Source organism: Melopsittacus undulatus, chromosome 4, assembly GCF_012275295.1.
Source record: "Melopsittacus undulatus isolate bMelUnd1 chromosome 4, bMelUnd1.mat.Z, whole genome shotgun sequence".
NCBI classification, from domain to species: domain Eukaryota; kingdom Metazoa; phylum Chordata; class Aves; order Psittaciformes; family Psittaculidae; genus Melopsittacus; species Melopsittacus undulatus.
This window is the reverse complement of record NC_047530.1, coordinates 101258974-101284736: the sequence shown is the minus strand read 5'-3', so window position 1 is coordinate 101284736 and position 25763 is coordinate 101258974. Positions and strand designations below refer to the sequence as shown.

Below are 25763 nucleotides of genomic sequence, written 5' to 3'. Positions count from 1 at the left end.
CGGGGGGAGCGGGGACGTGTCACCGCCTCCTCCCCCGCCGCTCCGGCTCCGCCACCGGCCCCCCGCGGTCCCCTTTCCGCGTCCCCCCTCAGAGCCCGCTCCCTCCGGCAAGCGGAGATGCCCCTCTCCGTCCCGCTCCGCTCCTCTCTCCATCCCAAACTTTCCCCCCGGGCCCGGTCTCCACGGTCGCAGGGGGGTCCCACGCGTACCCCCGCCGTGGGGGGTGCAGGCCAACCCCTGCGCCCTTTGTCACCGCGTCCCCTGCACGCAGCCAAAACTTTGCGCTATTATTCCTTTCCGCCTCCCCCCCCATCTCCGCGGGTCACGCACACCCGCGGCCGCCAGCCCACACTTACTTTTATTCTCCTTCTCGATCCGCTCCAGGTAGCTGGCGGCCTCCAGCAGCACCTGCACGTTGTAGAGGAAGGTGTCCATGCCCGCCGCGGGGCTCGTGTTGCAGATGTCCCCGAGGGGGCACCGGGCCCCGCCGGCCTCCCCTGCGCCCCGCGGCTCCCTCCGCGGCCGGCCGCGTTTCCCCATGCCCCGCCGCCGCTTCCCTGCGCGGCGCTGCGTGCGCGCCTGTCCCCCCCGTCCGTCTGCCGGCGAGCCCCGCGGCCGCCGCGGTCCTAGCGCCGCCGCCACCGCCCGCCCAGCCGCTCTGTCGCCCCACGGGCCGCCGCCGCCGTCCCGCCCCCCCCCCCCCCCCCCCCGCGCCCCGGCGGGGCGGCCCGGTCCGGCCGCGCCTGCGGAGTGCGAGCGCCGGCGGCTGCGCTGCTCCCGGGGTGCGGGGAGGGGAACGGGGGGGGAGCGGGCGGCGGGGCTGGGGCGGGCTTGTCCCGGGATGGGCTGTACCCCCCCACCGGCAAACGGCCCTCGGGGTACGGAGTCGGTGGTGGCACCGGGGCCCCTCTGCACCCGCCTCCAGGACGCAGGGGCACAGCAGGGCCGGTCCTTACCCTGCTCACCCCGTGTCACCTCCGGCCACTGCCCGAGGGTCTTCCCCTGCGCAGGGACCCGAGGGGACAGCAGCCTGGGGGTGATGGGGGTCACGAAGCGCCAGTGCTTTAATGTCAAATGACTCCTGTTTTGAGCAGTGACCCCCCCAGCCCTCTCTGGGTTCAGACTCTAAAAGTGGTTAAGAAATGGATTTGGCAGAAAGCAAATCAATGCTGGGGAGCAGGCGGGGGGAGCACCAGCCACCCCCCAGCCCGTGTCTGTCCCTGCGGACCCAGGGTCAGGGCTCGGCACAGTGTGGCTGGGGTGTATCCTTATTTTCCCCTTGTTCCGCAGCCAAGTAGCTAAAGCGAGTCCGTGCCCCGGGGAGAGAGCCTGGGGCCTGACCCAGGCTGAGGAAGAGGAGAGCCTTCACACTTCCATAAGCCTGCTGTTTCAAGCCTGGGAGCTTGGAGCGGGCAGCAGGAGACCCCACTGGCACAGGGTTCCCTCTGACACCCTTCTGGCTCTGCTTCCACTCGTGACAGCAACGCCCAAGCCGTGCTGCCACGCTGTCAGCGTGAAACCCCGCTCCTGACCTGCCGGTCGGGTTGGTCTGGATCCAGCCAGGAGCCCTGTGGGAGCAGCCAGGGTGAAGCATCGCCCCAGAGATATGCTGGGGTGTGGGGACGTGTTAATGCCCAGTGCTGTGGGGCTCCCTGGCCTCATAGGGGTCACCACTGGCTGGAGGTCTGGGGAGAAGGGAGGTCGTGGTGTGTTTAAAAGATGCCATATTAGTAAGTGTTAATTGGTACCTGGAGCCTGCAGTGTCACAGGACCTGAATCACCCGAGAGGGGATGATGCCCCAAACGGCAGCGCATGCAATGAAGTCCCTCTGGCTCCCAATTGCTGGGGGCTGGCAGGCTATTTTTGGGAAGCAGGGCTGCAGGATTTCATGGGTCATGTGTCCTGGGAAGGGCACGTGCCAGAGCCAGGCTTTCCGGATGGCTCAGCACCACTGCCTCTCCCGTGCCCGTGTGGCACCTCCACGCTGGCAGCACCACACAGCTCCTGCCCTAAGATACCACGACTCGATCACTGCATCTGGCAGGGTGCCCCTGCTGCCATCTGCAGTGTACTGATGGATGGCACGGGATGGGATCAGCACTGCTCAGGGAGGGGAAGTCCCTGGAAAATTAGGAAAGGGGGGGATGCAAACCATCAGCTGGATTTAGACATGGCCTGGAGAAGAGCAGGGAAAGCAGAGGTGGAGCCTGGGAGCAGGGAGCAGAGTGGGATGGCGTGCTGCTGCCCGGCTGCAGTGTGTTCGGCCCCTGCAGGCATCTGGCCATGCAGAAGAGCAGGATTTCAGCTGCTGACCAGAGCAGGGGGTGGAGGTGGGAGCCAGGCTGAACCATAAAGGACTCACAATGTACTTGGCTTTTATTAACTCCACTGACTAGCTGAGATAAGACACAATACTCACTTTACAAGTGTGCACTGGCAAACGCTCATTAGAACATCAAGCAGAAAGTCTCTGGCTTTCTAATTGCACGAAGGCTGCGCTGGGGCTGTCTCTGCTCTAACCAGCCCTGGATGCATCTGCTGGAAACCCGGACAGGAGCAGCTGCCCAGCTCGCTGGAGTGCTGAGGGCGTTATTCTGCCTGCTCACCAGCAGAGAGAAGAAAGCTTTCCATGACCTTAGCTTAAAAGTCCTTACTGAAAACACACCCGAGGCAGCAGAGGCAGCCAGCACCACACTGCTCAAAAATCAGATCATTTCAAAGTCTCATCCCCTCTCCCAGAAGAAGGCAAGGATGTGTATGGTCACACTGCAGATCCTGTGCCTAACAGCAGCATCTTCTGTTACCTAACTGCATGTCTTGGTCCTCCTCTTACACCTGCACAGCCCTTCTCCTGGGATTTTCTGGATGCTTTGTATGGATTGGTGCTGATTCAGCCATCAGGAGCCAGCACTGCTTTTCCCACTGTGATACCCCAGGTTTGAAGCCAGATTAATCATAATTTGGATTCCCTTCCCTTCTAGCTATGTTCCAGGATAATTTGTCTTTAAAGGCACTTCTACAGAGGAAAGCAAGTGTCCCCCAGGCAGGGTTCAAGCAGCTCTGCTGTTCTGGCCAGGCTGCAGGATCTCCCAAGAACCTTGGTGGGTCTGACCCAGCTCTGGGTCCCAGCTGCCAGCCCCACAACCCCTGGCTGAGTGGGACTGGGCCCTTTGATGCTCCCTTTCTTCCTCTGGGTTTCCATCTTTGGCCACCAGCAGCAGGGTGCTGAATTGGCCTCGCTGTGCTCGTGCTCTATTGCAACAGCCTTGGATCACAGCTCCCATCTGCATCCTGGGAGTCCATGCATGGCTGGGGCTTTGGTGGAGCACTGGAGACTGTGCCTGGGCATTTCCCATGGTGTTTGTACTGAGAGACAGGGCAGGGCAAGGCACAGCTCAGGCTGTTGCCTGTTGGTGATGCCAGGAGATGCAAGAACACTTACCTGTCCTGTCTGCTCCTGTGGCAGCAGAGAGATGTGACATTTGCTGGGGAATGGGGTAGGGAGATACCAGCATTTCCAAGGGAATGGCCCAAGGGCAGGAGTTGCAAGGGAACTGGCTCAGGAGAAATGAGGTTTCTAGGGTTTACGGGCTGGGGGTGTATTGCAATAAAGGGTGGGCAGAGGGAAGCACATGGAGAGATCTGAGAGGCAGCCCAGAAGGAGCAATAAGGGAGGAGGTTTTGCAGCATCCCCAGCTCCACACATCCAGCAGCCGTGGTCCGGCACCCTCATCCACAGCAGCTTCCTAAATACAGCCAGTTAAGTGCATGCTGTCTTTATTTGCCTTCTCCTTTGTTCAACCTTTGAGCTCACCCTGAACTCTTATCATCAGTTTCTTCTCTGCAAGGCAGTGGTGGAGTTGCTTCTTAGTGGAGGGACCAAGTGGAGCCCTATGGGCCCCCCCTTTCCCCCCATCTTTGCAATTGTAAGTTGCCTCTCTCAGAGGCTGTGAGCTGGCGCAAGCTCCTCTTGGCTCTTACTCGTTCTTTGCCGTTTTTACTTGGCCTTTCACAGTAGTTGCTATGCAGTACTGATATAAATATAATAGAGGATTCTTTCTTGCCCACCCTGAAGGGAAAGCATACATATGGTTTGAAACTGCATTGTGCCAGCAGGGAAAAGCACATCTTTCGGTGGGTGGATTCATTGCTGAACATTCCCACTGGGTCTTGGGTGGCTCTGGAAGGGGTGGATGGGATCTGCTGAGGTGGGTGGGAACATGGACGTGGCAGAAAGCTGGAGAGTGCATCCCTGATGAAACGGGCTAAGCGGAGGATCTAGTTCTCCAGCTGCTGAACAGGAAACTATACACCACTCCTAGGAATACATGGATTGATCCTCGAGTCCAGGCTGCCGGATAAAGACAAGGTCGTTTGACGCTGCTCCAGGCAGGGAGAACTTGGAATACTCGCAGTGTGCAGTGTTGCATGCTCTGGCTTTGGGGTTTTATGTTAAGCTCCATATCTGTGATATCCAACACGTTGCTGAGGTTTGTGCTCTCTAGGCCAGGGCCCAGTTGTGCTTCTCTGTTAGAAACGGGATGCACTGCAGGAAAAGCAAAGAGGGACCCACACCTCCCAGAGGATGGTAGTTTGAGTCTCCTCTTGTTTTCAAATACCTTGTGTCCCTCCTCCCAGCTTTGTACTGATTTCATAGCAAATAACCTGCCAGTCCTGCTGTGTTTTGATGCATTAACTCAGGACAGTCTTCCCAAGGCGTTCACAGCTATGAAACCACTCATCCCTGAGACAGAGCATGAATCTGAGGTGCTCAGGTGCCTCATTTTTCCCATTCTCCCTCCCAGGTCTCATGTCTTGGTGAGCCAGCTGCAGGAAAGAAAGCTTAGAGAAAGAAAAAGGCAGCAGCTGTAAAGGAGAAATGTCCTGGGAGGTTTCCAGACATTCTCCCACAAGATGATGGAGGGCATGGAAATGATGCCCAGGGGTTCGGAAGGATGTGGGCTCAGTTTTGCCCTCCCCAGGGCCATCCCTTCAGCAATGCCTCATTTCTGCTTTGCAACAGCTTTCAGAGCCTGGGCTCATCACACAGTCTGTACAAGGAGGAGATCCCAGATACACACAGGCAAATCAGTGCCCATGGATTTCATGGCTGGGTTGGGCTTTGCAGCTGCTGGGGCTGGCATTAAGGTGGGAAATACATCAGGGCACAGCCGATGCTTGACTCCAGTAATGGCAACAACAAACTCACAGTGCAGAATTACTCCCTGCCCTCGCAGGGGCTCAGGGGCTATTCTGAATCAAATGGATTCAGGTTTAGTTTAAAAGGTTAATTATATTTTAGAGCAAAAGTCATGCCCAGCCCTGCTGTTACTGCTCACCTGCAGTTGGGAGAAGGGGTCAGTGCCCAGGGGGAGGCTGCAGGAATCTGATGGTGGACACGGGCTGTGGGGCAGTTTTGGACACAAGGACAATGCTCTTGGCCCTACTGCCATGCCACAGTGAAGGCAGCCCCTAGCCACAGTGCCAACAATGATGGAGACCGGCTGGGGAAGGGAGCACGTGGCTTGGAGGTGACAGTGCTTCCCAGCAGGAGCATCAGTTCATGAGGAAGCTCGGGAGCAGCTCAGCCACTGGCTCTGCCAGGTGAATGTGGAAGCAACACATCAAGAGACAGCTCATGAGTCTCATAGTGTAATTACAGTTGATTTCCTTCACTTCTCACCAGCATCTCCCTCCAACACCTCCTTGGCATGCAGTTCACTGTGCCTCTGTGAGACACTGGCAGGCAGGTTTTGACCACAGGAACTGATCCAGGAGGGTTTCCTGGCACATCCCAAGAACAGAAAAACCCAGTAGTGTTTGGATGCAGTTTTGCTCATCTTTACTTGCTTGACATCCTGATATTCAAGCACAAACTGACCATCCCTGCTGCTACTCAGAGCACTGGGTGTTGTAAGGGGAGGGCAAAACCAGAGGGGATCTGCTGGGTCATTTAGTCCAACTATTCTGAGCAGCCACGTCATATAATCCCCTTCACGAATTTCCCAGCCTCCCAGCAGCCCCCACCAGTTAATACCCATTTGTTTGTGTGCCAATGTTATCTGCTTTAAAAGCTGTTCTCTCTCCCCAGTATTTCCCTACGCCTTCCTCCTCATCCTCCTCCACCCCTTCCCACTGTAACTAAGGAGCAGGACCATGCATCTTCCCAGGCTGCTCCCACTTGGCATTCTCCACTTTCTCCCTGGCCATGGCTGATTGCTGCACCAGCACCATGGGCAAGTCAAGGCATCTCAGCTCCTGGTTTGCTGCCCCAGCCATGCACATGGATGGATTTCAGTTTCCAAGCAATCCATTGAGATCCTGGTGTCTTACGACAACCATGCCACAGCAAACCCACTGCTGCCGGTCCAGAGTCTCCTCTAGTGCAGGTCTTGATTCCATTGAGTGTTAGATGACATCCCCACCTCCTCTGCTCCCCTTCACCAGTGTGTCACCACTTTGCCACTCATTTACTAGTCCTCCAGTTCCACTAACGTGTTGCATGGTGCTATCAGATACGTCTGAAGAAGAGATTTGATCCATTTCATTGCCTGGCCTAGAAAAATGTCTGGTTGTAAAGGAAAAATTCAGTGTGACCTGTTCATTGCACTTTAGCCTTTTCTCTTCCTCTCAGGGCCTTGGACTGCTGTTTCCTCCAGGATACAGGGTGCCATAGGATCACCCAAACTGCTTGCAGTATAGGACCAAAGAAAAAGCCCCAGAGCAGGGCTCAGGGCAGGTGGGTCCCGGCAGGGCCGGTCAGGCAGCACAGCACACACCTTGCATAAATCAGCAGCTGATTGTGGGTGACGTCTTTGGCAGGAACTGGTTTGCTCCGTGTTACTGCCCTGCCTCGGGTATTTCCCTTCCTGGGCACTCCTATGGCCACCCTTCCTTCGTGCAGGGCTCACAAAACACAGAGCAAGCCTCTGGGTGGTGGCTCTCAGAAAGCTGGCAACAGAGAGGAGTACAAATGGTCTGCTCCCGGTTTCAGGCTGCTGAACACGGTGGCAGATGACTCAATCCACACCACCCAGTTTAAACCTTCGGCTGCCATGAGGCTCTGGTGCTGATTGATGTTCCCATTGCCTGCTCCACCACAAGCATCACCTTGATAGACTCACAGAATAGGAAAGGACCATAAGGTCATCCAGTTTCAACCCCACTGCCATGGGCAGGGACACCTCACACTAAACTGATGATGCTGAGAGGTGCTGTTTGCAGAGGTACCTGTCTAAACCTACCCAGAAATTCCCTCAGCACCTTCAGGAAGCTGATCCCAGAGATCCTGGTTCAGACCTACCCCTACTTATTTGTATACCACTGAGAAAACACTGCAGCAAGACAGCCCCGTCCCTCAGAGTGCTCCCAGCCTCCAGGGAATGGAGGAAAATGATTTATTGGGGTGCCCAGGATTAGCAACAGGATTTGTTGTGTTCAAAACACTTGGGGTGATTCAGTGTTGGAGGCTGAGGGATGGAGACCTGAGCATGCTGTGGGTTGTGGTGGGTGAAGCGGGATGGTGGCAGCAAACCCTGCCTAGGGATGATGTGGGAAGCTGGGGGTGGGAAGGCTTTGGTGCAAGTTCAGTGCCAGGAGCTCAGGCACATGGGTGATGAAGAAGGAACAGGGTTGATTTGAGGGGCAGCTGAGCTGATGCACTGGATCATATGGGGATGTACAGGATGTGGCCACCCAGTGCTGCTGCCAGGAGAAGCAGCCTGCGGGGCTGCAATGCAGGAAAGCTGCTGGAGAAACACAGAGATGGGGGCTGCAGGGGGAAAGCAAAAAGTCACAGAACCACAGAATCCCAGAATGGTTTGGGTTGGAAGGGGTCTTAAAGCTCACCCAGTTCCAAGCCCCTGCTACAGACAGGGACACCTTCCACTAGAGCAGCTCACTCCAAGCCCCGTCCAACCTGGCCTTGAACACTGCCAGGGATGGAGCGGTCCCAAGGCAGCTGGTGAGGTGACCCAACACCACACATGATGGGCACCACCAGCCCTTTGTGCTGAAACCAAACCAGTGAAAACCCAGTGGATGCAGGTGTGCTCCCTGCCCAACCCTGCCCCGAGCGGGTTTCACCCAGCACAGTGAGAGCAAAGCCATAAATGAGAAGGTGCCTGCTCTGCACCTCCTGCCCCAGCTGCCGTGCAGATTGCAGCTGTTTGTCCCAGGCACGTTGGCTGCAGTACCCGTCGGGTCGGTGTTTAATTGCCTCTCCCTAACCACGCACAAGGCAGGGTGCAATTTGCCAGTGCTGGTCAAACAATGGAGATAAACCCGGTTTACACACAAAGGCAGCGGAGCAGGGAAACTCCAGTGCCTGATCCTGCCCTCCCTTTGGAGCTGGTGGCTCCAGACGTGGGTGGGATGTGAAACCGTGGGTGCCTCGGCCTTCGGGAGGAGGAAGAGAATGTCCAATAACAGGAGACACCCACTTGTGCTGTGCTGAGCTGGGGTGAATCCATCTGTGTCCCCAACGTCACCAGGGCTGGGCTGCTGCGTGCCAGCTCAGGGGCTGGCCGTGTGCTCGTAGAGCTCAGCACATCCCTTTGCTTGGGCTTCCTTTTCTTCTTCCTGAATTCCAGATGTAGAGATAATGGAAGATTTATCTCTCTGCTCTTTTTTGACCTTAACGGTGCTAGTGCGTATATGGGAGATGGCAACGACCTCAGTCTTGCTTGGGAATCACCCAGCTGGACATTAAAACCTTTAACTTAGGAGGCAGAAGAGCTGCCCTATCACCAGTGTGGGCCCTCAGGACCTTGGCTTCAGCAGAAGCAGGTAAAGAAGGGAAAGCTCCATCCCGCAGCCACATCTTCTCACCCTGTGATGCTCAGAGCATCCCTGGCTCCCCTCTCACCCCAGGCTCAGGCCAGGGGAAGAAGATTCTACCCAAATGCTATACATAAACAAGGAGAGTTAACAATTAGCCTGCCCTTGCAATGTGAGTGCTGAGAAAGCAAAACACACCTTCCTTGTACTGCTCAGGGCACGGACCTGTGTTTATGGCAGTGTCTAATACAGACATGTAGCACAGAAGAAGATACAAACGGGTTATCCTCAATATTGATAAGGAAGGGCACTCACACAGATTATGGGTGGATTTCAGTGTTCCTTAACTATGTACACAAACTATGCTGTGAGAGTTGCTTTCAAAGTGCTGCACGATTCCACATGCTTTAAATCCCTCAGAAATTAATTATGGCCTTTAAAACTAATTGGGGAATCACGTGGGTTTGGATACCCCAGGTATGTTTTAGGATGGTGGGTGTGTGACCCTGCCTGTGCTGCAGTGACACCCATGGGTCACCCACTTCATACATGGCTCTGCAGGAGCCTGATGGCTCTGCCTCACCCTGTTCAGGATGGGTGCATCCCATCCCTGGACCACTCAGCATCCTCATCCCGTCGCTAACACACCACACGCACCCAGTGAAACCGACTGCTCTGTCACCAGGTTGCACATTAACACCCACACCTACAACACGGAGTAATTTATGGGAAACTCACATAACTCTCAGATAACCGTGTCCCGGCACCCGGCATCCTGGCACCCGATACCAGACGTGCGCTGGGCGCAGCGGCCAACACCGGCGCCTGCTCGGACACAAGCTGGGAGGAAGCAAACAAACACCAACAAGGCAAAAAAGAGGCCGTTTGTTTGAAGGTGCCTGGAACAGGAGGAAACCAAGGGTGCGTCAGATGGGAAAGCACAAAGCCAGCAGGGAAACGGGGTTTGTTTATAAACCTCTAGAGGACGGCCATGAACAATGGGCTGGGCGGTTTAATCCCACCCTGACATGGAAAAGGAACCTGGCACAGCAGGACAGGGGAGCCCTGGCTGGGTGAAGAGCTGCACGGTGCATGTTTCCTCCCTGGGGTGGGAGGGAGCACCCATGAGCAGGCAGGTTTGGGGGCAGAGCCCTGTTCCCATGCAGCAGCAGCCCTCAGCATGTCTCAGAGCAGGAGGTGCAGCAGCAACTGCATCTGCTCAACATGAGCTGTTTGCAACTGAGTGCACGTCCTCATCTCTAATGGTGTTTCTCTTGCATACAGGGAGCGTACAGGTGAGCCATGGTGGGTGCAGGTCACAGCCCCGCAGTGTTTCCCAAGCTCGGTAAATTGGAGGCAGCAGCCAAAACGGGAGCATACACACATGTAGCTGTGCTCCTGGAGAAGCCTGGCTGGCTGTTTGATCATATGCTGGCCATAGGCTGACATGGGAGAATGCTTCCTGCGTGCCAGACCTTCTTAGTTCTCCTTATGGGAATATGCCTGTTAATCTGAGTTTCCCAGGTAGTAAGCTATTTGTGGGCTACAGAAACTTGGGCACTGGGGCAGGCAGAGCAGCCTTTGCAGTTCATCTGGCACTGGAGAAGCTTGTTCCTGACCCCTGGACCTGAAGAATTTGCCCTTTTAAAACCTGGCTAAACCCAGGCTCATTCTGGCTGCCTCCTCCTGCTGTGCTCTGAAGCAGCTCAGGAAGGAGCAGTGTGCCCAGTGCTATGGCTTCAGAGTCCACATCAGCCAAGAGGGGACGGTGATGGGAGCTGGCACAGCAGCTCCTGTGCTAGCACTGCTCCAGGGATCCCATTGCAGCCTCGAGTGTCCATGGCCTCACCACGCTGTCTGGTCAGCATGATGCCCAGATGGCAATTGCGTGGCTGCCCCTGACAGCTCTATGGCAGAGCTCAGGCTTCTGTTCCAAGTCACTGAGTTAGGGTAAGAACCACTTTTCCTTTCTCAAAACCTGCCAGAGCCGGGACCATCCCACAGGGATAATTCACAGCTTCTCCTTCAAGCACCCACATAGGTATGGACAGGCTCCTAGTGAGGAGCATCCATTCCCTGCCCAGCCAAGCAGGAGGAGGGCTCCCAGCCACCTCCCACAGCACCCCCTCATTTCATTAGGAACAAAGCTCAGAGCACTGAAGATGCTCAGTATCACAAGTGATGGTTTAAACAGAGTGGCACCTCATGATCTTGCGGCTAATGCATTGACCCATGGGGACTGCGTGAGCCTGTGTCCTCTGCAGCCCTGGTGCACCTGTGCATTGCTGTGTACCATGTATAGGCACTGCTTTAACACCTTCCACTTGGTGTCTAGGGCTCTGTCAGGACAGGTACTGCTTTACCTGCAGTGCAGACAGCATTTATACAGATGCCGAGGGACCATGGCACTGAGTTTCCATTCTCAGAGCAAAGGTTTATTCAGTGCTCAGTAAATCTGTGGCACTGACAGCCCTGATTAGATGTGAGAACAGGGGCTGGATTTCCAGGCAGCACCACTCCCCTACTTGCAGTGGCAGCTCCTGGGCTGCAGCAGCACTAAAGGCCAGGTGCTGATCTTGCAGAGGCTTAGGGCAAAGTGTGTCACTTGCCAAAACCTGCCCCAAAAAGGCAGCACAAAATGAACCTCAGTGAGCTGTGCCATGCACATGTGGGGTTCAGGGGGGCTGAAGGTGCCCTCTGGGAGCCCAGTCCCTCCAGTGCAGCCATTGACCTGCTCGTGCATGTGTGCATTGCTTTCAAGGCTAAAATGACCAATGTAAGAAAACCATTGAATCACAGACTGGGTTGGGTTGGAAGGGACCTTAGAGCTCACCCAGTTCCAACCCCCTGCCATGGGCAGGGACACCTTCCACTAGAGCAGGTTGCTCCAAGCCCTGTCCAGCCTGGCGATCATCATGAACCTTTCCCCTTGCCTCCCACCCAGCTTGCACAAAGCTCTTTTAAATTAGGGATCAGGACTCGGTTATTCCTCTGCTATTCCCAGCAAGGGGCCAGCACTGCAGGCACCTCACCAGGCCAACAAGCACAAGGGTTCTGGCAGGATGCTCCAGCAGCACTTGACAAAGAGCCTCTAACCTCACCCTGAGAGAACATCTGGGCCTTCTCTAGTGCCATAAAGCAACCGAGACACAGGAATCAAACCCAATGGAGTAAGACAGCCCATAAACAGATACCAGAGAGAGACTCTTCATCAGCAACTGTAGTGACAGGACAAGGGGTAGTGGGTTCAAACTTCAACAGGGGAAGTTCAGGTTAGATACAAGGTAGAAGTTCTTTACTGTTAGGGTGGTGAGGTACTGGAATGGGTTGCCCAAGGAAGCTGTGAATGCTCCATCCCTGGCAGTGTTCAAGGCCAGGTTGGATGAAGCCTTGGGTGACATGGTTTAGTGTGAGGTGTCCCTGCCCATGGCAGGGGGGCTGGAACTGGATGATCCTAAGGTCCTTTCCAACCCTAACCATTCTATGAGTCTATGCTAACATCTGCTTATAACAAAATCACTCCAATACCCGAACATTCTCCCATTACACAGACAATGGCAGAGCAAAATGTGCCAATGTGCTTCTTCCAAGTCATTTGTGAAGTTGGCCCCATTAAAGCCAGGAAGGACCAGCTGCTCCGGCTGAATGATCCCAGGTAGGTGATGTGCCAGCCAGGAAATCAGTGATGAACTTGTTATATGTAAACACTGTTGAATAAATCTAAACAAACTCTGATTATTTATACAGCATATTCCTAGTGCTGGTTGAATATTGACTCCTGCCAACTTTAAAGTAAAACTGGAGCCAGGCTGGGTCAATTAATTAATGTCTCTGTAGATATAATTAACATGTATAATATGTATATACCAATATACATAATATATATAATTATAGGTATTGGTGTTTGGGTTGTCTAGGCAGATGGAAAGAGTAAGGGCTGAAAACACTCTGCTACTGCCCACTGGAGAGGGAAGGATGCTTAAAGTCACTGGAATAAGAAGCTGGTGGATGATATTTGGGGAAGGGAGTTACTGACCTGTGCTCCCTTTCTGCTGAGTGGATTTGAGCAACAACTTCTCCATCTTGTTCATCCACGTAAAGAAGAATTGAGGTTGGAAGTGTCTGACATCCAAGGGCAAGGCCCTGTGTATAAACCACAGCTACTGCAGTGTATTCACAACAGCTCCTGTAGGTCGCTTTTGGCACCCAGCAAAGCTGCAACTCAGGATACGATGAGGTTCTGGTCCTCTGGAGCATCTCCAGCTGCCCCAGTGCAGCACGTGCTCAGGTACACCCCATCTGCATCCCACAGGGTTGTTGCATCACAACAGGGGCTGGGCTCTTGTTTGTCCTCCCTGAAAGCTCCCTGCACCGGCAGGCACAGCTCGGGGCTGGGTTTGTACAGGTTTGATGGGGTTTGCAAGTCTGCAGCACCTCTGTTCCTCAGCTGTGGGACAGAGGGGAAAGGAAGGAGCTGATGTCCTGACAGCTGTTTCACTGCACCATGGCCACTGGGACTTCAGGTGTCCCCAAGCCTTAGGGCCGGCTTGTGCTGAGGCAGGTGCCTGCATCGCCATTAGCACACAGCACCCCTGAAGGGCTGTGTTCATTAAGGTCTGTTAACTGCTCTCAACACCTTGGATACAGGTCAGCCACCTGCAGCAACCTCCCCTTTCCCATCCCCACAGGGGCATGGAAGAGAAGGAAAGGGCTCAAGTGCCAGGATGTTCACTGGACACTGATCCCTGCAAGGTGATCAAGCCGGTTGCCATGCTGCTGGGTTTGGGGGCTGCTTTCCCCCTGCAGCTCAGGAGTCATTTAGCTCCTGATGCATCAAGCTGAGGGCTGAACACTTGCTCTTCTGCAGCTCTCCATAGCACCCAAGCATGCTCAGCCTGTTGAGTAAGACCAGGCCATTGAGCCAAGTGCCTCTGTTCAAGCAATGTTTGGACTTTCTGTACCTTTGGGAGCAGAGGGATGAGCACTGTGCCTGGTGAGGAGGGCAGGGAGCAGCCAAAATGCTGAAGGTCACAACCAACATGGAGCTGGGAGCAGGAGGTTCCTGCTCAGAGCCATGCCCAGAACAGCACCACTGCCCAGAGCGTTCCAGTTATCCCCTGCAGAGCTGGGCTGCTCAGCATCCCCATAGCCCAGGGGACAAGCTTTGGGTTTGCAGGTAACATTTGCACACAAAAACATTGCAAAAGCTACATCCATTGACATGCAGCAGTACCAAGGTACTGCTGCAAATGCAAAAGGAAAGGTACCTGGACACCACAGCACTGAAGCAGGCAAGACAGAAAGGTGCAGGATCCTTTGGCACTGGTGCATGGCCCACCTCTGGGTGATGCATCTTCACAGGCTGTGACAGTGACCACATGGTCAGACCCTATATGAAATACAGCCAGGGGCTCTGTCAGGATAATGCTGCGTGATTCCCTGTTCACCCCACAGCACCAGGTCTGTGGCACGGCACATCTTGGTTTGGAGGTGAAAGCTGAGGACCTGTGTGATAGGGATGCACTAATGTCACCCCTAAGCATAAGATCCTTGAGGGGGAAAGGTCAGCGTCTGTTTCATGTGACCTCAAGCATTTGGTTTTCTCTCCCCAGTGCAAACGTTGACCAGGGATAGGAAGGAGAAACAGGGAAAGTCAAGGCAAGAGAGACTGCAAAGGAAGCTCTGTGAAACACATGCTCTGGCTGCTTCCAGCTGTTGATTTTCCTTTATGTGCTTCATTTACGGGCAGATCCCCAATAAGAAGCACTGACAACAGCTTACACTTTATAGAAGTCAACATGTTTTCCTCTCTTGAAGACAATTTAGAGCATCTGTCCCTTTGACCACTATATATGAGAGACAGAATAGTATATAATATAATAGTATATCTTAATAATACATTAAAAATAACATTTTTCTATCTCCATTCTCTCCCTTTTCTCTGATTTTCCATGCACAGCAGTTACAGCACAAGCAGCTGACCCTCTCCCTTCTCAAGTCTGACTAACAGAGAACACCAGCTATAACAGATGAGAATGAAGCTCCAACTTGCCCAGTATCCCACATCCCACAAAGGTGAAGGGAAGACACTTGGAGAAATGCATAGAACCATGGTGAGCACACAGTGATGCTTCCTGAGACCCTGCCCTCAGCCTCCAACAACGCACGGTTCAGAGACTGGGACTGAGATGGCTTTGTCAGAATTTGCCTGCTGAAGGACAAGAAGGCACAAGTGGGTTGGCAGTATCAAAGCATGCCCTTCCCTTGCCATTCCCTTGTAAAGAGCTATGGGAAGCCGGCACAGCCTCCAGAGCTGGTGTGGTTCCTCCACGGCAGTGCATTTTCTGATGGTTTAAAACGACTTCCTTCACTGTGGATCTCCCCATAGATGTGGCTTCCATGACTTCTGGTTCTCCATTCCAACGTGCCTGGGACAAACAGCTACAATCTGCACGGCAGCTGGGGCAGGAGGTGCAGAGCAGGCACCTTCTCATTTATGGCTTTGCTCTCACCATGCTGGGTGAAACCCGCTCGGGGCAGGGGTGGGCAGGGAGCACACCTGCATCCACTGGGTTTTCACTGGTTTGGTTTCAGCACAAAGGGCTGGCGGTGCCCATCATGTGTGATGTTGGGTCACCTCACCAGCTGCCTTGGGACTGCTCCATCCCTGGCAGGGCTCAAGGCCAGGTTGGATGGGGCTTGGAGCGAGCTGCTCTAGTGGAAGGTGTCCCTGTCTGTAGCAGGGGCTTGGAACTGGATGAGCTTTAAGGCCCCTTCCAATACAAACCAGTCTGGAATTCTGTGGTTCAGGTACTGCTCACCTGAGGAGGAGCTCCAGCCCCAGACACCCGAAGCTCTGTGGCTTCTGAGCCCTGTCCCACTGCACACCTTCCACAACATCTCCATCACTTCTGCCCCAACCAGCCAGGAATGCTGAGAGCCCTCAGCCGGTGGGTGAGATTGCTAGGGAGGAAATAGTGACCATGAAGGCATTCTGCTCTAGGGAGAGAGCTTACAAGTGCAAAAACCCCTTCAAAACATCCTTCTCCAGCTGAGAAAGCACAGGAGGACCGAGGGGAGCAGAGGTCTCGCTTCCTCCATTACTGGGTTATGAAATGAACCAGTACTGAAAGCGAGCCCAGCAGCCAGATGTCTGCTTTCATCTCGCTGCGCTGGAACGGGAATAAAGCCCACAAAATCTCCACCGAAACACTTTCTTTGAGAGCTCTTTGTTAATGGCTTTCCGGCTGCAGGGGGCGAAGGCAGCAAACGTGGGGCTCTGATGCCATCTAAAGGCCGCCTGAGGTTTCACCAGTCAAAGGCTGTGTTGGGGACTCAACCCCGGTTTCACAGTGAACTCTTTGCTCTCCAGCTCTCATCTTCAGGCTTTGCTCTGTCTGCTCACAAGCGGATCAGACTTGACTGAAACTGTCCATGCTGTGTGCTGCTCCAAGTGCAAGCTGCTTGGGTTTGCTTGCAGGTCCTGCTGGCACAGGTAACACGTGAAGCTTCCAAAGAACAGGCCTGCAGGAAAACACATGTTTCTCCACATTAAATTCTGGCTATCTTCTCTCTTAGGAACCTGAATGGCTGCTGGCTTTGCAACTGGGATTGGGGCAAAGAGCTGAGGAGCCTTAATATTAGGGGTGGGCTTTCTACTATTCCTCTAAGAGTCTAGGCAAGTTTGGCCAATCTGCAAGTCTCTAAATGCAGGAGTGCACACAGGCTCTGCAACAGCTGAAATCCCCACCAAACACCCTCCTGGCCATCCTCACCGAGCTGCTTGTGCCATTTAAGCCACTCAGGTGGCAGTGACCCCAGAGCTGCTGCAGGCACAGCATCAGGCAACTTCTCAATAGTGCTTTTCTATGAGCCCTCCACCTCATTTAACACCCTGGGTACCCGAAACAACAAACACAGATCCACACATCAACCCTGTGGGAGGGGAGATGCGTTTCCCACCAGTGTGAAGGAAAGGGGAGAAACATCATCAGTGCTCCTGCCAGAAGTTCCCATCAGATCCACGTGCCCATTGTGGGACTTGGTGGCCCTGTCTCCCTGCCCTTGGTTAGTGAGCAGTATGTTGTATTTGGGAAGTTTCCATAGGATGGAACAGTGAAAACTCAATGGTTTTGCAAACGGGACATCCAAAGAATAGAAAACCCTCAACTCCTACAAGAATTTATCCTGCATGCTTAGCACTTTACAATAACTCAACTGGTGAGGCAGGAAAACACTGGCCCTAATGGCCTATGACAGCCTTCACCATGACATTATCATGCCTCCTTGTGATAGAGGCACAATACTTTAGGTCAGACTAAAGTATCTAAAGTACACCTTCTTGGGCAATTTTTGCAGACAAGCCCAATCTGCTTTGCCATGTAACACTCATCTCCAGAACAGGTTTTCACAGTCTGTAAGAGAAGTCAGCAGGTGAGCACCCAGGTCACAATGCAGATTTTAGCATGGCCATACACAGACAAAAGTGAGCTAGAAAGATACACAACCTTATAAACCCATTGTCTTCCTTTTTAAAGTTCTTAGATATAAAGTTCTTACACATAATTCCGCATAGCATACCCCACTGCTTCTCTGTATTGCTCTTTCTTGGGTTAAGCATCCTAATGGTACTAATTGTTTCCTACCATGTCAATGATCTGTTTTGAACCGTGTCTTTCCAAGTGCTCCTACTTCCCAACATTTAAGCCTTAATATATGTTATGCCTGTTATGAACATCTACTTCGTTTCCATGCGTTGGCTCGCAGAGTCTCAGATCCTTCTTGTAACACTGTGAGAGTCAGATCTAAGTGAAAATGAAGGGTCTGTTGTGGTTCGTGGACTCATAGGAATAGAGAGAGTTCAAAGAAGAAGCCTGCAGCTGCACTTGGTGCAACACAGTGTTAGCTTCTCTGTTTTGATAGAGTCTACTTTCAAGTTAGTGCAGCACAAAGCAGAGTGTGGATGCTCCTGGAGACAAACAATAGTAAGATAGAATTTGAATCTTGGTTAAGGTTTATTCAAGATGCTGGATCAAAATGAATGTCTCATGCAAGGACTCAGCTCATGAAACTGCCACAGGCTCCGGGAGCTGGAGTTTCACTTTCTTGTCATGGGCACAAAAAGGCTGATTTGTGGAAGGACCATGTGTTGAATTCCTTACAGACATTCCGCAGAGTTGATGCAGCTATGCAAACACAACACTGCAGCCTCTGCAGCCTCCGAGACTCCAAGGTATACCATGTGCTGGCAGGGCACGACACAGATGTCTTCAAGCAACTTTGCATCAGAAATCTTCCTGACAGAAAAGAAACCCTTTGTTTTCATTAATAACGTGAAAAAATGGTGATTTCCACAGCTATTTCCCTGCTCTGTACTGACAGCACTGAAACCACCCCAGTGCTGCGTCTTGGGCTGTCACACGTAAACCCATGCTGCAGAGTGAGCCCAAGCAGTGTGCTCTGGGAGAGAAAAGCCTGCAGCACACACTCAGCTGGGGTTTGGGTTCAACCCCACTGCCTGACAGCACGGTGTTGTTTGACCACGGGCCTGTCCTCTTTCATCTCCAGGAGCTGTGACAGAGAAAACAACCACTCTCTAATACGATCAGACTGGTTTCTTGCACAGCTTTCAGAACAAGCACAAGAAAGAAGCCACCTTCAGGATAAACTCTCAAGGAGTCACATGCATAATCACAGAAACATAGAATAGTTAGGGTTGGAAAGGATCTTAAGATCATCCAGTTCCAACCCCCTGCCATGGGCAGGGACACCTCACACTAAACCATATCACCCAAGGCTTCATCCAACCTGGACTTGAACACTGCCAGGGATGGAGCATTCACAACCTCCCTGGGCAACCCATTCCAGTACCTCACCACCCTAACAGTAAAGAATTTCTTCCTTATATCCAATCTAAACTTCCACTGTTTAAATTTGAACCCATTACCCCTTGTCCTGTCACTACAGTCCCTAATGAAGAGTCCCTCCCCAGCATCCCTGTAGGCCCCCTTCAGATACTGGAAGGCTGCTATGAGGTCTCCACGCAGCCTTCTCTTCTCCAGGCTGAACAGCCCCAACTCTCTCAGGCTGTCTTCATATGGGAGGTGCTCCAGTCCCCTGATCATCCTCGTGGCCTCCTCTGGACTTGTTCCAACAGTTCCATGTCCTTTTATGTTGAGGACACCAGAACTGAACACAGTACTCCAAGTGAGGTCTCACAAGAGCAGAGTAGAGGGGCAGGATCACCTCCTTTGACCTGCTGGTCACACTTCTTTTGATGCAGCCCAGGATATGGTTGGCTTTCTGAGCTGTAGTCAAAGCATCTTTTAAACAATCGAGTGATGTAGGAGTGCTGCAGGAACAAAAGGCTGCTCTACACAACCCATCTATTTAAAATACTGTTTATTTGTGATTTAACATTAATTAGCATTACATCTATGAGCAATTTCCGATAACATTTATATATTTTCCACAGGACACAAGAGTTGGCTGGCTCATTCTTTATGCCAAAGCAAGGAAATAGAGGCATTAGCAAAAGGTGCAAATAGTTCACGGGTTGCATTTTAAAAAATATTTATGCACATTGCATTCATTTAAGATATATCCTTAAAAAAGTTAGGAAAAGCGTCGGTCACAGGTTACTGTTCCTACACCCGGTGTAATACAACACGAGGAATGTAGAACGTGAAAAGAAACAAAACCCCAAAAGTTAAGCAACTGAAAGGCTCCACTATGATTAAAAACACTGATTCCAGTATTTAGTGATAGCTAGAAAATTGTTTCCAGGATCCATTCCAACATTGCGTTATCACACTTACACGGTCAAAGCTAACCAGCCCCCAAACATGCTATAATCAACATTGGTGCATGCCAAACCACTCTCCAGCCATATTTAACAATTATATATGGTATAATATTTCAACCGGCAGTTTGGGAATCACATGGATCTTTAAAATGGACTTCCTATTGCAATGGCTGATTTACAGACGATTTGACACAGCGAAGAAAACCCTATGTTAATCTCTAGGTTTAGTTTGTATTTACAACACAGTAAAAGTACTAAAATGACAACATCAGTAAAAATGAGTAAGCGGCAGTACCACCCTTACCCATGGCACTAGGCTCTGGTTTGCTCTGGGTTCACCCAAAGGACAACACGGATTCATGAGACCCTTTTACAATTCAAACGAAAGCGAAGAAGAAACCCAAAGTGTTGCACTCCGCATGAATCCATACAAATGATTTCAAACATCTAATATGGAAATGTCACTTTGCTGATTTAATAAAAATATCCCACAATCCATAGCATATATTTAAAAAAAATAATCACCAAACTTTGACTTTCTTTTGTCTCTTCCTATTTTCTTCCTATTTCACTTTCCCTTTTAACAGTTTTGTTTCCTTCATTTGGTTATGTTAAGAGATTATTTTTCTTCATTCATTAGCAATACCACGAGAGAAAAATAAAACAACCCACAAGGAATTTTTAAACGTGAATCCAGTTCAGTTTTATATGCTTTTATTTTCTGATTCCTAAGTCCCTGGATTCCTGAATTATATTTAAGTATACTCTAACCCAAGCATTCTTAAATACACTCTACTATTAAATGCTTGGTTCACATGCTTATAATACCTTTATACTGAGTGGTATACAAACATTTGAACATATAAAATCTTCTTTTTGTTTTGCCAGTTAAACTAAATTATCAATGTTAAGTGTATAAAACCCCCCTTCTCGAAAAATAAGGGTGTCCCCCCACCCCCAACTGATAGAATAAAAAAGAAGTCTTCAAAAATTATATTTCACTAAAATGAAATATTTGGCAAAAAAGTTATTGAAGAATGGAATTCTTTAGACATTTTGTATAATTCCAAATAAACTTTCTCTTACACAGTTTTTTCCCTAATATTATGTGCCAGTGTATAATAGTTCTATATGATCTAATCTTAAAAAAGATTTCAAGGTGTGCTGTTAATATGCACCCGCTCAAACAGGGGTACAGAACCCAAATATATGGTCAAAACCACAATACAAAAATGTATGAGCTGGTTACCAAATGAGACAGCAGTTTTGAAAAGTCCTATGATCACTCAACAGCAACTTTAATGAAGACTTTAGCTGTACTGATCATTTTAAGGTCTGCAAAATACTCCAAGCAGAACTTGCTGCCGCATACCGTGATGGTATTTGATCTTGCTATGATGGGAATTGAGCACCTGCCAGTGTAGTTCTACATGAAACTAATGAATGTTTCCAATCCTCATAGCAACTTTGGACACAGTTAAGCGAGAGATGAACTAACTTTCAATTAGCATGAAAGGGTTTCTTTGTTTTTTGTTTGTTTAGTTGGTTTTCTTAAAGCTAAACCTCTTCCAGTTCCTTTTTGTTTAGGTTAAAAGTCCAGTTACTGCACACCCCTAACACTACGCTGTTAATGGTCAACTTAAACGTTTAAAATGTGCAATGTCTCCTCGCAACAGAACTGCACTTACACCTCTACTTTCTCCTTCTTTTTGCTCTTTTTCAGGAAAGAAGGAGTGCGGAATTTCTTCTTCTTCTTTGAAGGGGATTTGGAAGGTGACCCTTCAGGGGACAGGGCCTCTTCTATCTTTTCAGAGCTCTTAATCGTGATCTCCACGCTCTCCACAGTACTAGTGGTTAGCTGACTGACCCTCTTGGTGAGATCTTCTTCCACGTCATGTGCATCTTCCTTGCCGTTCACCACCACAACTGGCAGCTCCACAGATATTAGGTTAGCATTCTGAGTGTAGAGATCTTCATGGTTTTCTGAAGGAACAGACAATTTTGAGATTATTTCTGTACATTATCATACAGAAAAAACCCAGTATTGAAACAAAGTCTGTGAGTCTGGACTGTGATCCAAGGAATGAAACCTAAAGTGCTTAGATGTGTTTTTTTCCCTTTTATCCACACTTTCACTTGTTGTAAGCAGACAATACTTTGAAAGAGTCATTAAAGGAAAACAGGGTGAAAAAACTAATCTAATCTCTGGCAGGTATACGTACAGCTCAAGCTATATAGAGTATATACAAATACAGTCTACATATACAGCATATACATGTAGTCTCAAGCACATTCAGAATTCCACTTCACTGCAAGAGACTACTTTATGAAAATGCAGCCATTCCATACAGGTGTTCTTGGAGAACTAGCCTTTCAAAATGCCTTCTTAGACTTTGCTGGAAAAGCCTTAAGCAAAAAATCCTTATCTTAAAACTTGCAGTAAAATAAAAATGGAATCGATTCCCTCCACCTTATTAATATCTAAGTTGAAACTTAGACCTGTGTTGGTTTCTCTTTGCCAGAACTAAGCATTAGAAAAGAACTGGGAAACACAGTTTTCTGGACAGAGTCCCACCCAGACTTGATAGAAGTGGGCTCTTTTTAGCTCAATTGACTTCATGCAAGTTTAAGAATGCAGCAGAAGAGTGGATGACTCAGGTTATAAGAGCCATTGGCATTGTACAGAAATTGCATGGAATACCTTCTAATTTTTCTGGGACATTTTGCGGGGATTGAGTTTGTGACTGAATTTGTGACACAGATGAACCGTCATCTGAGAATAATTCCTGTTCAGCATCTGCAGGACAAGATTTGAATTAGTAGCCATGCAAAGTAAAAATGAAGCAAGAATGTCAGTGCTAGTGCTACAGGATTTACAGCTCTGCATTGTGTTGTTCATGCTGACAACATCAAGAAGTTACAGTACACACTTCAAACTCCACAGAATTATAGATTTACACATTTATCTGCTAACAATCATTATATGTTAGTTCTTTAATAGAAAACGTTAAAAAGATTGGCAGGGTTGCATTCCAAGTAGCATCTGTTTTATCTGTTAAGTCACACAGTTTGCTGTTACAGTAAGTTATTATGCTATGCCCTGAATATGATATATAATAACATCATTTTATTGCACAATATTAATGGAGAAGAATCTCTAGTAAGCGTTATTGTTTAATAAATATATATATATATATGAAAATCAACCCTAAATTAGTAATTCCCTGTGCAACAGTAGTATTGGAAGAAGTAAAAAGTGAAAGTAAATGAATCTTGCACATTGGGAGAACAGAATTCAAACTAAAGAAGCCAAGACCAAACGTCTCAGTAAGCTTTTGCTCAGCTGGGCACAGACCTGAGCTACTTGATCTAACTTGGATAACAACTTTGAGGAGGAAGTTGGACTAAGATGACCTTCATGGGCTCTTCCAGCCTAAGTTATTCTATGATTCTGACAAAAGAGGTCATTATGTTAGTGTGATTTTGTCAACCCCATTTCTGTGTAAGCCTTCCATTGCTTTAATGTTAGCACCAATCAAAGTGAAGAAAAAAAACAAACCCCAAACCAACATTTAACCAAAAAATCTGTTGTCTCAAGGACCAATTAGTTCAAAGTAGTTGTCAATGGTACATATTAATAACTAATAATTATACAGTAAAAATTAACTCAACCTCAACACTTAAAAACACACTACTGACCTTCCAACCCTTGCTGCTTGCGTTCAATTGTTTTCTTGTACTCTTCCAGTTCCTTTTCTGTGAGATGGCTGAATGGGTTGGGTGGTGCTGGGGGTGCATGCTCATCATCTTCAAATTGCATTGGCTGGGAAAGAGAAAATTGTGACATTTAACAGCTGAAAAACACAAAAGCAGCAAACAACCAAGCAGGATGTACACGGTTAATGTCTCTTTTTTTTTGCCTAAATTTTGGTGACACCAGCTTGAGAAGGAATACAGAAGAAAACCATAAAGTGTATCCAGACAAAAATTAACCACTTAATAGGCATTCACATAGCAACGGATATTAAGCACTGAGCTTTAAATCAACATCCTTTTGCAGCAGAATGATCATATTTGAGGGTTGGGGGTTTTGTGTATCAAGGCGGACAGATTTAAAGTAGAGAGCTGCCTCAACAGCTTACACCTCAGGGACTAACAAACCCTTCAGAGAAGTAAAACTTCTTTAGCAAGAGGGATTCAAAAATAAGGTTTCTCATAGTTTTTGCAAATGTCCCAAATTCTAGGATATTTCTTTGTAGGAAAGCAACTGTGCTCATTCACCAGTTTAGGAACCTAACTGGAAGCACTCTTCTGAGAGGAAGAAAGAATACTCATTTACAAAATATTCTTCTTGCTGAAATAAATAAGCAAACTCAGGGTTATCACAAAAGAATACTGGAAACCAAAATGAGGAAACAGATGTCCTATTTCATGGATAGTTGGAAACCTCGTAGATCTATAGAATTCCAATTACAATTCATCACAGTTTGTTAGATAGCCTTATTAAAGATGTCTGTACTGTTTGGAAGTGAGTCTATTCTATTCAAGAAGAGATTAGTGTGGACAGGTCTCCCAAAGAGAAGAACATTTCTAATGAAAGCTGCCTTCTACATGGTTCCATCCCACCTTTTAAATTCAGTTATTCTGAGTATCATTTCCTTTAGCAGAATTTGCACAGACTGATGAAAAGATGATTTGTGGCACCCTACATTGCAAAGTTCAGCCTTTTTAGCTTAAATGGTCTTAGGCAGGGGTCCTACTTCATTAATATTAATGATAGGCAAACTTACCATGCATATCTCCGTTTGAAACTAACATTTCAAGCCTTTGAAATGAAACATGAATAAAGTGTGTTACACATCCAGAATCTGGCACTAAAATAATCAGTTCTAACAAATCATTTGGAAAGAAAATGGCCCAAACTGATGTTTGAAAGACAGGCAGCTAAATAACCCAAATATTTGTCAATCGATGAATTATGTCTTACTCACCGAACTTGGCTTTTTATCTACAACAATCCCAGCGAGCAGCTGAGACTGCGGTCCTGCTGTCTTTAGGTCATACCGGTTTTGCTCCCGTATCTATATAGAGAAAACAAACCGGATTAGAAATAGATATTTATCTTTAACAAATCCCATGCCCATCATCTTTACAAAGCCAGTAACATAGCCCACAGTGAATGGCTGGAGGATCAAGATGTATGCTGCTGCACCTAAAAATTAAGAATTCTCCTTCCACCTCTGGATACACATATGTTGTTTTGCCCTTTGAGTACTCCCAGATATCCACCCTCATCACAGCTCCTGCACTTCATGGAAGCCAATATTTAGAAATGAGCTCTAAGAAACAGTGTGTCTCTGAACCTGTCCTCTCCATCCCATAAAAGAACTAGAGAGATCTCTGCCATCACAAAGGTTTGTAAAGTTTTCCTTTTGCGACTAGCTCACGATTTCCCCCAAATCAACAGCCCTAGCTTCACATTGTCAGTGTTAAGAGACTGACAGATCAGATGTAAATACCAGTACAGACCATATTAAAATAAAATCTGTAGCAGAAAAATAGGAATGAACTACCTAATGAGACAGTGACATGCATAAATCTAAAAATCATTTTCTGGGGCTTGTACTATTAATCTCTAGATGATTAGTGGGTGTCTTTCCACTTCTAAGGAAGGGAGTTTCTCCTTCTAGCTCCAGTTCAGTCCCCATGGACACTGATATGGTGCTTTCCACGAAAGAAAAGAACATGTAATCAAATGGAAAGTGTCCTGAATATCTGTTAATATAGTTATGTCTAGGGTGGAGTATTTGGCCATTCTGACAGTCAGTGTCTTATGTGCTGGAAGGGAAAAGCAGTGAGATATTTGAGGATAGAGAGAGTTCCAACAATGATCTCCCATTTTGTCTTTTTACTGCCATTATGAAGCAGACTGGACCACAGAAATTCCACCTTAATAATTGCTAGTCAAATTAATACAGAACAGAGTGATATTACAGTCTGAGATTGAATCGTGTTCTAGATGACACATAGCAATTTGGTTCATGCTGACACCTAATTATTCACTAAATATAATGCTAAATAGTAGGCTTTACCATTCCCAAGCTATCATTTCCAGAGTTAATACTCATCATTTATCAAACTATTTCATTCAAGACTTCCATATATATATATAGCATATGT

General features: G+C 49.0%; 2 protein-coding genes across 4 annotated transcripts in view; both read right to left on the bottom strand.

Moving 5' to 3' along the window:
* The window catches only part of MXI1 (MAX interactor 1, dimerization protein), a 56827-nt gene extending 56175 nt beyond the window's left edge, over positions 1-652 (bottom strand). The window contains exon 1 of the mRNA XM_034062010.1: positions 357-652. Within this exon, the coding sequence (XP_033917901.1) occupies positions 357-540 (184 nt within the window). The 5' untranslated portion in view covers positions 541-652. The remainder of the gene's footprint in view (positions 1-356) is intronic.
* Positions 653-19163: 18511 nt separating this feature from the next.
* Positions 19164-25763, bottom strand: part of ADD3 (adducin 3) — a 100086-nt gene continuing 93486 nt past the window's right edge. For 2 of the 3 annotated variants that reach the window (XM_034061429.1, XM_034061432.1), the window contains 4 exons: positions 24575-24664; positions 23283-23406; positions 22285-22380; positions 19164-21566 (listed from right to left, as the gene is read on the bottom strand). In XM_034061429.1, the coding sequence (XP_033917320.1) occupies positions 21268-21566; positions 22285-22380; positions 23283-23406; positions 24575-24664 (609 nt within the window). In that variant the 3' untranslated portion in view covers positions 19164-21267. The remainder of the gene's footprint in view (positions 21567-22284; positions 22381-23282; positions 23407-24574; positions 24665-25763) is intronic. The other variant, XM_034061431.1, reaches the window with a different exon arrangement.